At 50.5% G+C, this 11,385-nt stretch overlaps 1 protein-coding gene across 5 annotated transcripts in view; it reads right to left on the bottom strand.

Moving 5' to 3' along the window:
* Positions 1 to 86: 86 nt before the first annotated feature.
* TOGARAM1 (TOG array regulator of axonemal microtubules 1) overlaps positions 87 to 11,385 on the bottom strand; it is a 40,955-nt gene continuing 29,656 nt past the window's right edge. For 3 of the 5 annotated variants that reach the window (XM_032113268.1, XM_032113269.1, XM_032113270.1), the window contains 8 exons: positions 10,479 to 10,637; positions 9,379 to 9,505; positions 9,117 to 9,235; positions 4,968 to 5,157; positions 2,913 to 3,132; positions 2,537 to 2,623; positions 808 to 1,075; positions 87 to 377 (listed from right to left, as the gene is read on the bottom strand). In XM_032113268.1, coding sequence (XP_031969159.1) covers positions 825 to 1,075; positions 2,537 to 2,623; positions 2,913 to 3,132; positions 4,968 to 5,157; positions 9,117 to 9,235; positions 9,379 to 9,505; positions 10,479 to 10,637 — 1,153 coding nt within the window. In that variant the 3' untranslated portion in view covers positions 87 to 377; positions 808 to 824. The other 2 variants (XM_032113271.1, XM_032113272.1) reach the window with 2 other exon arrangements.

The raw sequence follows: 11,385 nt of genomic DNA, 5'->3' as shown, positions 1-11,385 counted from the left end.
CACATTCAGCCGCTGTCACCGGGTTCCTTTGAGCAGAGCAGCTCTTGAGCCACTCCTTCCCACCCCATTGCAGAAATACATCCCTGTACAGAAATAAATCCCTTTATTTATATATCCCATTGTGTCCCGTGTCCAATGTGTCCAGAGCCCGCAGCTGGGGAAGGAGAAGGGTTGGAGTTTGTTCTCCCCCCCTGCCCAGCCCTGAGACAACAAATACTGCACCACTGCCTGTGGGGGTACAAAAATACATGTTTTTCACAAATAGCACTGCGTCACTGCGTCCAGGATTCTCTTCCATTTTCCTTGTAAAGTGCAGTGCTGATGTGACCATGTGGTTCTTCATGAGCAATCCAGGGTCAGGTCCTGGGCTGGAGCCTCTGAAGGGAAGCACAGATGGGCTGGAGCGGCTCCTCCATGGCCATGCTGGTGACAGTGAGGGGAGCCAGCCCCGCACTGCCCAGCACAGCTCCGTAGGCTCTCCCAGCATGGCCCAGTTCAGCCCCGCAGACTGTCCCAGTTCGGTCTGGCAGGCTGTCCCAGCACAGCCCAGTTCAGGCCCTCAGGCTGTCCCAGCACAGCCCAGTTCAGCTCCCCAGGCTCTCTCAGCCCAGCCCAGCCTGGTTCCAGGGCCTCTCCCAGCCCAGCCCAGCTCTGCAGTCTCTCCCAGTCCAGTCCAGCCCAGCCCAGCTCCAGGGGCTCTCCCACAGCTCCCCCAGGCCCCGTGGGCCAGCACAGGGGCCATTCCCGCCCGCCCGTGTCCCGGCAGCACCGTCCGTGTGTCCGGCTGAGGCAGCGCTGCAGCTTCACCTGCGGGGATGGTGATTTCATGTTCCCGTCTCCAAAAGCTCCTCCAAGCTCTTCCTGATGTGCGGGGGCTGGGCTGCAGCGTGGGCGAGCAGGCCGGGGCCCATCTGTGCGGACAGGGCCTGGGCCAAGCTGCCCGTGGCCGCGCGGCCGCCGCCGGGGCCGGGCACGGAGCCGCCACCGGCCGTGCTGCCCAGCAGGTGCCACAGCACAGGCAGCACCTTCTGCTCCACCGCACTCGGCTTCCGCGGGTACAGCTCCGGCACCAGCTCTGCAGGGCAGCAAGCAGCGGCTCAGCATAAAATACTCACTTAAATTACAGTTTAGATGTGATGCCCGGCTTTGAGAGGGGTTTAAATCGTCTCCTCAAACTGCTGCTGTACACGAGAGTTTGCTGCTGCAACGCCGGCAGCTCCCACAAAAAATATGTGATTTCCCCACAATCACTCCTGTTATCCTCTCCCAGCAGTTTACACAGTAGCGCCAGTGCTGCTGATAATTACACTTTTCCATTAAACTGAAAAACTGAAACAAATAAAGGGGATTTTTGGTTGGTCTTTTTTTCAGTTAGGATTCTCATAAGGACCTTTATTTCTCACAGTGTAAGGTCTGGTACTTCCAATTTCCCCTCTATCTCACAAATAACCAATAGGTATTTAAGAAAAAAAGCAGCCTTATGCTGTAAATATAGAATCATAGAATGATGGAATATCCTGAGCTAGAAGGGACCCACAAGGATCACGAGCCCAACTCCTGGCCCTGCACATATATACATAAAATATATGTAAAAAATAAATATCTATGTTTAAAGATGAAATATTTTCCCTACTTAGACAATTAAACCACTGAATCATTTTGGTTGGAATAGATCCTCAAACATTAATTCAGTGTTTCATTAGCAAATGCCAGAACAGCCTCTTCTGCTGTATAATATAAACCCCTCCAAAAATCCCAGCAAGAGAGGGACTGTTTAAAGGCTGATTAACACCCTCAGAAAGCATAAATTTAGGGATATTTCAAGAACAGCCTGTCCATTGTGTTACTGAGTTCCATTTCACACAGAACTGCTCTGAAAGTGAGCCAAGGAACACGTTTGGTTCAAGCATATTTCCCATAAAGACACTCCTTGTTCACTTAAAACATGGAAACCCAGCCTTTCTCAAGGAATTCCTGGCTGGGAGGGTGGGCAGGCCCTGGCACAGGGTGCCCAGAGCAGCTGGGGCTGCCCCTGGATCCCTGGCAGTGCCCAAGGCCAGGCTGGACATTGGGGCTTGGAGCAGCCTGGCACAGTGGGAGGTGTCCCTGCCATGGCAGGGGTGGGATGGGTGGGATTTAAGGTCCCCCCAACCCAAACCAGTCTGGATTCCTGGCAAGACTATGAGGGAATGAGCACTGGGAGAGGGAATACAGCCTAAGGTATTTATAAATGTTAATCCTTAAGGTATTTAAATATATAAGGTCTTTAAATTTAAATTAAATCCTTAATATATTTATAAATATTTATAAATTCCAGGTATTTCTAGATCTTCCAGCTGACTATATAATACTAATAACAATCCTTTGTTTTGTCAGCAACAGCTCCAATTTCCATTAAAAAGCTGAAATGTGACAACTGTTGCACAACCTCCTGAGACAGAAGGGAAGGTACAGAGCCATCTCCACCTGGCAATTAATTTCCCTAATTAAGGTGGTACCCAAGCAACCAACCAAGCAAAGGAAAACATCACTTTACCAGCCAGCTTTTCTGTCAGGTCCTGCTTTGCTTTTCCACTCAGGAACTGGGCTTTGGTGCAGAGCGGCTGCAGGAGCAGGGAGTTGTCTACAGGCAAAGAGCAGAACACGTTAAATTCTTAAATGGGAAATTAAATTCTCTGGAAATAAACACAATGTGGGAAAAGGTAAATAAGAAAATGCTGTGGAAAAATGACCAAGCACTACTGAGCCGTATCAGGATGATATGTGTGGTTTAAAAAGGGTGAGAATAAACCCAATGGTTTTTACACAGTGTAACAACTCTGTGAAACTCTTGGAAAGAGTAACACTTTCAATTTACAACTTAATCACCACAACCGAAACTGTTCCAAATTAAGAGAGAATAAATTGCTTACCCAAGTGTTGACATAGAGCCTGGATAACGTTTGTGGCAGCTGCATAAATCCCTGGATTTTTGGAGTTGAGGTTGTTGTCCACTATGGCAGGAATTAACATGTTGATCACAGGTGATAAATTGTCTTTGAGCAGTGGAATCATCCTGTGCATGGCCTCCAAAGCCACCTGGTTCACTTTGCTGTTGGAGTCGTGTAAGCGAGGCTTGAAAGCATCAAAGATCTGGAAAAGCATCCAAACAGCACTCGTGGAATTGGGAATCAGTGCTTGAGGTGCAAAGCTCGTTACCTGCTTTATTGTTACACTCTAATTGTCCATCTCTGCAATGATGGCTCTGGTATCTCCAGGGGTTGGAAACAGATGGTCTGTAAGGTCCCTTCCAACCCGAACCACTCTGGGATTCTGGGATATGCAAATACCTGGGATCATTTTCGGGGCAAGTCAAGCAACATTTGGTATTTTAACCCCGTGCATTATTCAACCACATCTCACCTCATCTGCCCTGAGTCCCTGCAGTGCAACGGACTCCAGGCACAGTAACTCTCACTGTGACTCATACTTCCTGCAAGCCAGTATTTTTATGGCTCTGTTCAGCACATGGAACGTTTGAAAGGTTTCAAACCCGTTCAGTTCAGATAGCAGGAAGTTCCAGAACAGAACTCCATCATTCCACACACAGACACGGCACTGCTGGAGGACAAGCTTGGGTTTCCTTTCATTGTATCCATCTTTAATTCACACCTGCTGGACCTCTTCTTTCTCCTACAGAACTCCCTTTCCTACCGGACAGGATCCTCATCCTGAGCATTAGCACAATACTTCCCTCACCTTCTCCCACACACAAACTTCTAACTCTACTTCAGACAGTTTTTCAGTTCCTGATTAAACCTTTCTGCTTTTTTTACAACTATTCCACTATTTGGATATTTACCCAAGAGTGGCATGAAAAACAGCACACAGGATTCCAGAAATCATGGAATCACAGACTGGCTTGGATGGGAAGGGATGTTAAATCCCATCCCATTCCACTCCCTGCCATCATCAGGGACACCTTCCTCTATCCCAGGTGGCTCCAAGCCCTGTCCAAGCTGGCCTTGGACACTTCCAGCGACCCAGGGGCAGCCGCAGCTTCTCTGGGCAGTAGCTCAAAAGTGCTGAGTGAAAACTTCCATGTTTCCCTCCTCTTCCCTTCCATGTTTCCCTCCTCTTCCCTTCCATGTTTCCTTCCTCTTCCCTTCCATGTTTCCCTCCTCTTCCCTTCCATGTTTCCTTCCTCTTCCCTTCCAAGTTTCCCTCCTCTTCCCTTCCATGTTTCCTTCCTCTTCCCTTCCATGTTTCCCTCCTCTTCCCTTCCATGTTTCCTTCCTCTTCCCTTCCAAGTTTCCTTCCTCTTCCCTTCCATGTTTCCTTCCTCTTCCCTTCCATGTTTCCCTCCTCTTCCCTTCCATGTTTCCTTCCTCTTCCCTTCCAAGTTTCCTTCCTCTTCCCTTCCATGTTTCCCTCCTCTTCCCTTCCATGTTTCCCTCCTCTTCCCTTCCATGTTTCCTTCCTCTTCCCTTCCAAGTTTCCCTCCTCTTCCCTTCCACGTTTCCCTCCTCTTCCCTTCCACGTTTCCCTCCTCTTCCCTTCCATGTTTCCCTCCTCTTCCCTTCCATGTTTCCCTCCTCTTCCCTTCCATGTTTCCTTCCTCTTCCCTTCCATGTTTCCCTCCTCTTCCCTTCCACGTTTCCTTCCTCTTCCCTTCCATGTTTCCCTCCTCTTCCCTTCCACGTTTCCTTCCTCTTCCCTTCCATGTTTCCCTCCTCTTCCCTTCCATGTTTCCCTCCTCTTCCCTTCCATGTTTCCTTCCTCTTCCCTTCCATGTTTCCTTCCTCTTCCCTTCCATGTTTCCCTCCTCTTCCCTTCCTTTCATCCCTTAGTGCCCCACACAGACGCACCCCCTGCTCCTCAATGCTCTCTGTTAATCACCCTTATACCAAGAAGGACCAAGACTTTTATGGAAAACTTTGTGACCCGGCTCTAAATCCCTTTGAATTCCGGCCTTTCCCTGGAGTTACCTTGACGATGTTGGCAAGCACCAGGGCCGGGTTGCTCTCCGTGTCCGCCAGCAGCTGCCGGACGCCGCTGATGCGCTCCCGGAAGTCTTTGGCATTCAGTGACCCGATAATGTCCCTGACATATTCCTCACCTTCCAGGGCACTGCGAGGAGCTGCTCTCCTTGGGGCTTCGTGGGCCTCTGTGCTGTCCCTGTGGGAAAGGGGAACGTTATTCCATGTATTACCGCAGGCCTGGGCCCTACGGTATATCACCGTGTCCCACAGCCACAGGGAGGAGGAGGAGAGAAGCTCCAGCAGGCAGGAATTGTGCAGCAGGATTGATTTATTTAATTATTTTACAAACTCTTTTATAGACTTTTTTCTTTGTAGTCTAATTGGACAAAGGATCAGCCACCCCTTGGGGTGATTGGCTAAAATCCTAAAACATCCATTATCAAAATATTTTCTACTATACCATAAACAAGACTTTTCAAGGTTGCAGGTGGCTTGGTTGTTTACATTCCCTGCTACCTCTTCTGTGAGAGAGAAAAGTCTCTCACGGACTTAGAAAAATAACAAGAAAACCCTCACTAGCAGCATTTTTGTATCTACATTCCATGAGCCACGTTGGAACAGGAGGCTCATCCCAGACATTCTCTTCCCATCTAACTGCAAGTATCAGGAGTAAACAGAAACTTTCACCTTAAACACAGTGAATTAAAAATAAATCACCGAACAGCAATCGTTGTTCCCAAAGTCTTATATCCATTCTGCTCCAAATGCAGCTGGTTTTGTGACCAGTAACAACTGGGAACTTCCCTCACATCAATGGGTCACAACCCTCCCAAAAAACTTACTGCAGTTTAATTCTTTTTTCTCAAAGCACTTTAAAGTCTGACCCCAGACCAGGTGTTACCTGAGCAACGTGCCATGCTGAGGTGGAAACAGCTCTTTCTAGAACATTTATAAACATATTTCCTGTGGGACCTGATCTCATTAGAGAGTCATGGAAAGAATTCTAAAACCTGTGGAATCACCTCTCTGTCCAGGTAAGTATTTACAGACCATCCAGGCAGAGTCATTGCCTCACTCCTAATTCCTGAACACAAGGCTTGGGTGGGGAAGGGAATAAGCAATCAAAATTTATCAGTACATGTAGAATCAGTTATTATTTTGAATTGTGGAGGGTGTGTTAAAGAAATGTGGTTCTGAACAGTCACACTGCAGTCACAGCCCTCTGAATTCTGTTCTTGGATGCAGTTTTTGGCTTGCTTTAAATCTGAGAGTGTTTCTTTTTCAGTTCATTGAATCACAGAACCATGGAATGGTTTGGGTTGGAAGGACCTCAAAGCCCACCCAGTGCCACCCCTGCCATGGCAGGGACACCTCCCACTGCTCCCAGCCCCAATGTCCAGCCTGGCCTTGGGCACTGCCAGGGATCCAGGGGCAGCCACAGCTGCTCTGGGCACCCTGTGCCAGGGCCTGCCCACCCTCACAGAAAGGACATAGTGGAGTGTCCTGGGGTGATCCATAACGTTCTTGTATTCCAGATCTCTCCCAGCCAGGGAGCCTCTGTGTGTGTGTGTGTGTGTGTGTGTGTGTGTGTGTGTGTGGTGCTCTCCTGAGTGTTTTTGAAATCCGCCCACCCTGGCACTTTGCAGGATTTCCCCGTGTGGTGTTGGCTTCGTGGGCTGCTTGCTCTTTGTCCAGGCAGAGGTCCTTTTTTTCGTCCCTTTTTGGGTTCTCTTTTCATTTGTGGTTTTTCCCTCAGCTCGGAGGGACTGCACTGAGCGGGTCTGAGCTGCCTCAAGGATGAATTCTGCGGGTGCCCGTCCATAGCTGAGGAATCCCAGCAGGAGAAGAGCAGCCCCACTCTGGATCACCGTGGGCAGAAACAGCCAGGCAGAGTGGTCCCAGCCCTGGTGCTTGGCCTGGCCCTGCCTGTCCCCTGATGTGGGGAGGAGGCTGACCCTGGATGAGCTGTCGGGCCTTTGTCTGCTGCTGGAACTGCTCCAGGAGGCTCCTGCCTTCCAAACACGGATCTGACACCAGCTTGTCCCTTTGTCCTAAATCCTGAGATCATCCCTGAGAGCAGTGGGTATTTCCAGGTCTCTCCTTGCTCCTGTGGAGTCCATGAGATGTAGCACTTTGCTATGCAGCAGTTATTTACATTTCCCCCTGCTGCCTGTTGGCATTCTGTTTGTTAATAAACTGTTATTTTCTCACTTGTATCTACTCATATCTCATTCCTTATTGGCAGAGAGGGATTGATTGGAATCAAGGGGAGGCTCCTCATTTCAGAGTGCCCCCCTCTTTAAACTGTCTCAAAGCAAGACAAGGTGACAGTGCTGAGGTGGCCCCACCAGAACCAGCTGGCAGAGGGTGGGAGGTGACACTCTCTCCTCACTGATGGATCCCACGGGACCAGTAGGAAATGGGAAGTAGCAGTATGGAGCCCTACATGGGGAGTCAGGGAAGCTGCTGAAGGACAAAGTGGATCCAGTCACACTGCAGAGGTGAGAGCCTCCAGCTGGCTCTGGACATGCTGAGCAGAGAAGTGGCCAACACTCTCCCTCTGCACTGGCTGGTGGATGGTGGCAAACGCTCTGTGAGAGTGGCAGGGAGGGTGGGAAAAGGGCAATTGGCAGAGGAAAACTGATTCTGGCTGCTGGAGAATGGCAGGACATCAGTGCCTGGGTAGAGAGGCTGACAGTGAAAGGCCATCCTGTGCCTGAGAGTCGGGATAATGAGGAGCATCACAACAACAAACAGCGGGATCAGGCTGCAAGAGTAAAGTGTCATGGGCAGATCTGGACTGGCAACACAAGGAGAGTGATTTCCAGCTTGGTGGGCCCGTGCTGCCTCAGCTCAGCGGGGAAGAGGGGCCACCTCTAAGTGGGCTCAAGACTGAGGGGTGGCTTTAACCACAGACACTGTATCCCGGGTAATCCATGACTGGATCCATGAAACGTGAGCTGAGATCAAGCAGGACCAAGCGGGTGAAGCCCCTGTGGTCTGGGGTCTAAGTATCAGAATGGGGAGGCCCTGTGGCACAGACCAGGGGATGTTAGGAAAGACTGACTGGGTTAATCCAGCCTCGAGCAAACACAAACCCATCCATGGTTTGTCTCAGAGACGTGGCTGCACTTGGTGAGTGACACAGAAACGTGTTGTGTACCTCAGGGGGAGTTGATTTGGGCTGAGATTGGCCTGTAATGTTGGTTGTAAAAATGCCTGCTGAATGTCACTGCCACTGCACAATTTAACTCCCATGGACTGCTCCAGTCCCAGCAGTGATGGACCCCATGAACTCTGCCCATACCCTGGGGATGGGCAGTGACCACTGCAATAACTGTATTTGTACACAGCTATATGTATAATGTATAGATATCTGTGTTTACAGTCCAAATGTACTCATTTGTGCATCAATCAGATGATATGGAATAAGGGGTGGGATGTCCTGGGGTAATCCATAAAGTCATTGTAATTAACATTTATCTGAGCCCAGAAATTGTTACTGTACCTCCAAGACCTAAAAAAAAGTCAATATAAAACCTGTAAGAAGATAAAACAAAACTTAAAATGGCCAGAATATGATCTAAACCCTTCAGCATCCCAGTCAGGGTCTAAGTCCTTGGTGACCACAGTTGTGCACAAATGACTGATTCGTGCTGTGGCTCCAACCAGGACTGGTTTTTCCGTGAGTCTGAACAGCAACATCTTGGATGATGCTGCCATGGATCCATTGGATCCACACTGCCCAGAGCAGCTGTGGCTGCCCCTGGATCCCTGGCAGTGCCCAAGGCCAGACTGGATGGGGCTGAGAGCAGCCTGGGACAGTGGAAGGTGTCCCTGCCATGGCAGGGGTGGCACTGGATGGGCTTTGAGGCCCCTTCCAACCCAAACCATTCCATGATTCTGCAATTCCATACTGGGAATTCCAGGTGGTTTGTGTCCTGTGTGTATTCATAGATGGTCAATAGACAAATTAACTTCAAAATGCACAAAGCCATTTTAATATAACTGGTCACTCCGTTGAAGAGTTTCCCTGGAACAGGTCACGACCTTCCTTTTCCTTCAGGGATGTTGAACTTTCACAGCCCTGTGTGGCTGTTTCTGTGCTCCCTCCTTGGCCAGGTTCCTCCCAGGATAAGCACTGGAGCTCATTACCTGTCCGGGATGTTGGGAGCATCTCTGCAAGTAGAGGACAACCTCAAATGTCCAACACTTCCAGTCTGGGAACGCCTTCCTTTGGCTGAGGGTGTATCCAAGGGCACCTCCCCCAGGCCCTGCACAAAGGTACAGCAGGAATTCATGGAACAAGAGAATCACAGGGAATTCATGTGGCTGCAGTGCTGGAATTGTCTACACCCAACAGCCCCTGGGACACGTCCACCTGCCCCAGGTGTTCCACAAGAGCTTTCCCACACACCTTCTCTCGAAGGCTGCCAACAGCTTCCTTAATGTAAGGCAAATCCTTGGCTGGCACGAACTTCTCCAGGGTTTTATCCAAGTCAGGATGGGCCATCATGCTGAAGAGCATCTTCCGCCCGTAGAACCTGCAGGGAGAGCACCAGGACATCCAGGAACAGGGACTGGCTTTGTCACTGGGTCACTACAGGTGCATCATTCCAAAGTGGAAGGGTGCAGGGAGATTGTGTCCAGGGCAGGGAATGGAGCTGGGAAGGGGCTGGAGCCCCAGGAGAGGCTGAGGGAGCTGGGAAAGGGGCTCAGGCTGGAGCAAAGGAGGCTCAGGGGGGACCTTGTGGCTCTGCACAAGTCCCTGACAGGAGGGGACAGCCGGGGGGGTCGGGCTCTGCTGGCAGGGAACAGGGACAGGAGGAGAGGGAACGGCCTCAGGCTGGGCCAGGGCAGGCTCAGGGTGGACAGCAGCAGGAATTTCCCCATGGAAAGGGTGCTCAGGCCTTGGCAGGGGCTGCCCAGGGAGGTTGGGAGTCCGCAGTCACTGTTACTGGAGGTCTTTTCCAACCTCAGTGATTCCATGACTCTAAGATTGCTGCTGACATGAGTAACCAGACCCCCTTCCATCCTCCCCCAGAGGATGTGCTCAAGGACCACTATTTAATTAACTGACCAAATTAATGAGAACAGCCTTCCACTTCTGCTGGCTTTAACCAGGACGCTCCAGCCTTGTCAGCCAGATACGGATCAGATCCAAGTGTGGATCCCAGAGCCAGCATTCCCTCTGTGGCTGCATCTCCTCCATGCCCAGCAGGCACATCCTGTGAGCCCCTCTCCTCCCTGCAGCCAGGGTGTGTGGGAGGTATCCAGGTAATTCCTGTCACATGCACTATCCCGACAGTGCTGCCAGTGCTGGGATAGACTCAAAGCTTTGTTTGGAAGGAACCTTAAAGCTCATTCCATTCCAGCTCTGCCACTATCCCAGGGTGCTCCAGGCCTCATCCAACCCTTAATGATCCCCAAGGTATTTTCCAGCCTAAGCGATGCTGTCGTGCAGGGCACACCCACAGAGCCAGGCAGAGCGTGCTCCCCGAGGGAGGGAACACTCACCGGGTTTGCTGGGAGCTGTCCTGGGCAAACCTGGCTATGGCAGGGAGCAGCCGGTCAGCCACGGGCTTGGCTCCGGCCAGGATGCGCTCCGGGCCCATGCGCTCCACGATGTCCCCGAGGTGCTGGGCTGTGCATCTCCTCACGGCTGAGTGCAGGTGGCTGGGGAGGGAAACAGGCCTGAGGGCCAGCCCTGGAGGGGCTGCTCACAGCATTCACCTGCCCTACCAAACAAAACCTTGGAATCACGGAATCCTGAATGGTTGGGCTGGAAGGGACCTCCAAGCCCATCCTGTCCCACCCTGTGACACCTTCCACTACAATTATTCTTGCTGGACACAGGCAGGGAGGTTTTAGAATTTCAGTTCTAGTTTTCCTTCAGATAATTTTATTTTACAAAGCACACGACTGTTCTTTCAACGAGCTCTAAGAAAAACCAGGCCCTGTGCTCAGAGACACATCCTGGGGACTTGGCATCACTGTAAAATTGACTAAAGCAGTGTTCAATCGACTTCTAAAGACCCTGCGGGAGTCTCACGATCCCTGTTTTGTATAAAATAAACACCTGTGCTGATGCAAAGGAGAGAACAGCCAGAATCAGCTTTCAAACTTGTGCAGCAAACGACCCTTTTATCTAAATCCTGCCTCCCCTGCTGATCCCACCTGTGTTCAAGAACACAATCCTGCAAGCTCTAACGTCTCCAATTTTATACTTGGATTAAAAATCCTACTTCGAGGACAGTTTGTAACTCCTGCTGCACTTTCAAAGGGAAAACAATAACTGTGAGGCTGAAAGACCTCACGCCATGAAGCAAACAAACCCCTTCTTCCCAGGAAAGCCCCTGCTCATGGAAACAGCTGGAAAACATTTGTGTGCACATAACACCTTAAACACAGCTCCTACAGACAA

Source organism: Corvus moneduloides, chromosome 6 (genome assembly GCF_009650955.1).
Source record: "Corvus moneduloides isolate bCorMon1 chromosome 6, bCorMon1.pri, whole genome shotgun sequence".
Lineage (NCBI taxonomy): Eukaryota > Metazoa > Chordata > Aves > Passeriformes > Corvidae > Corvus > Corvus moneduloides.
Note: the sequence above shows the minus strand (reverse complement) of the source record. Positions and strands in the feature narration are given on the sequence as shown.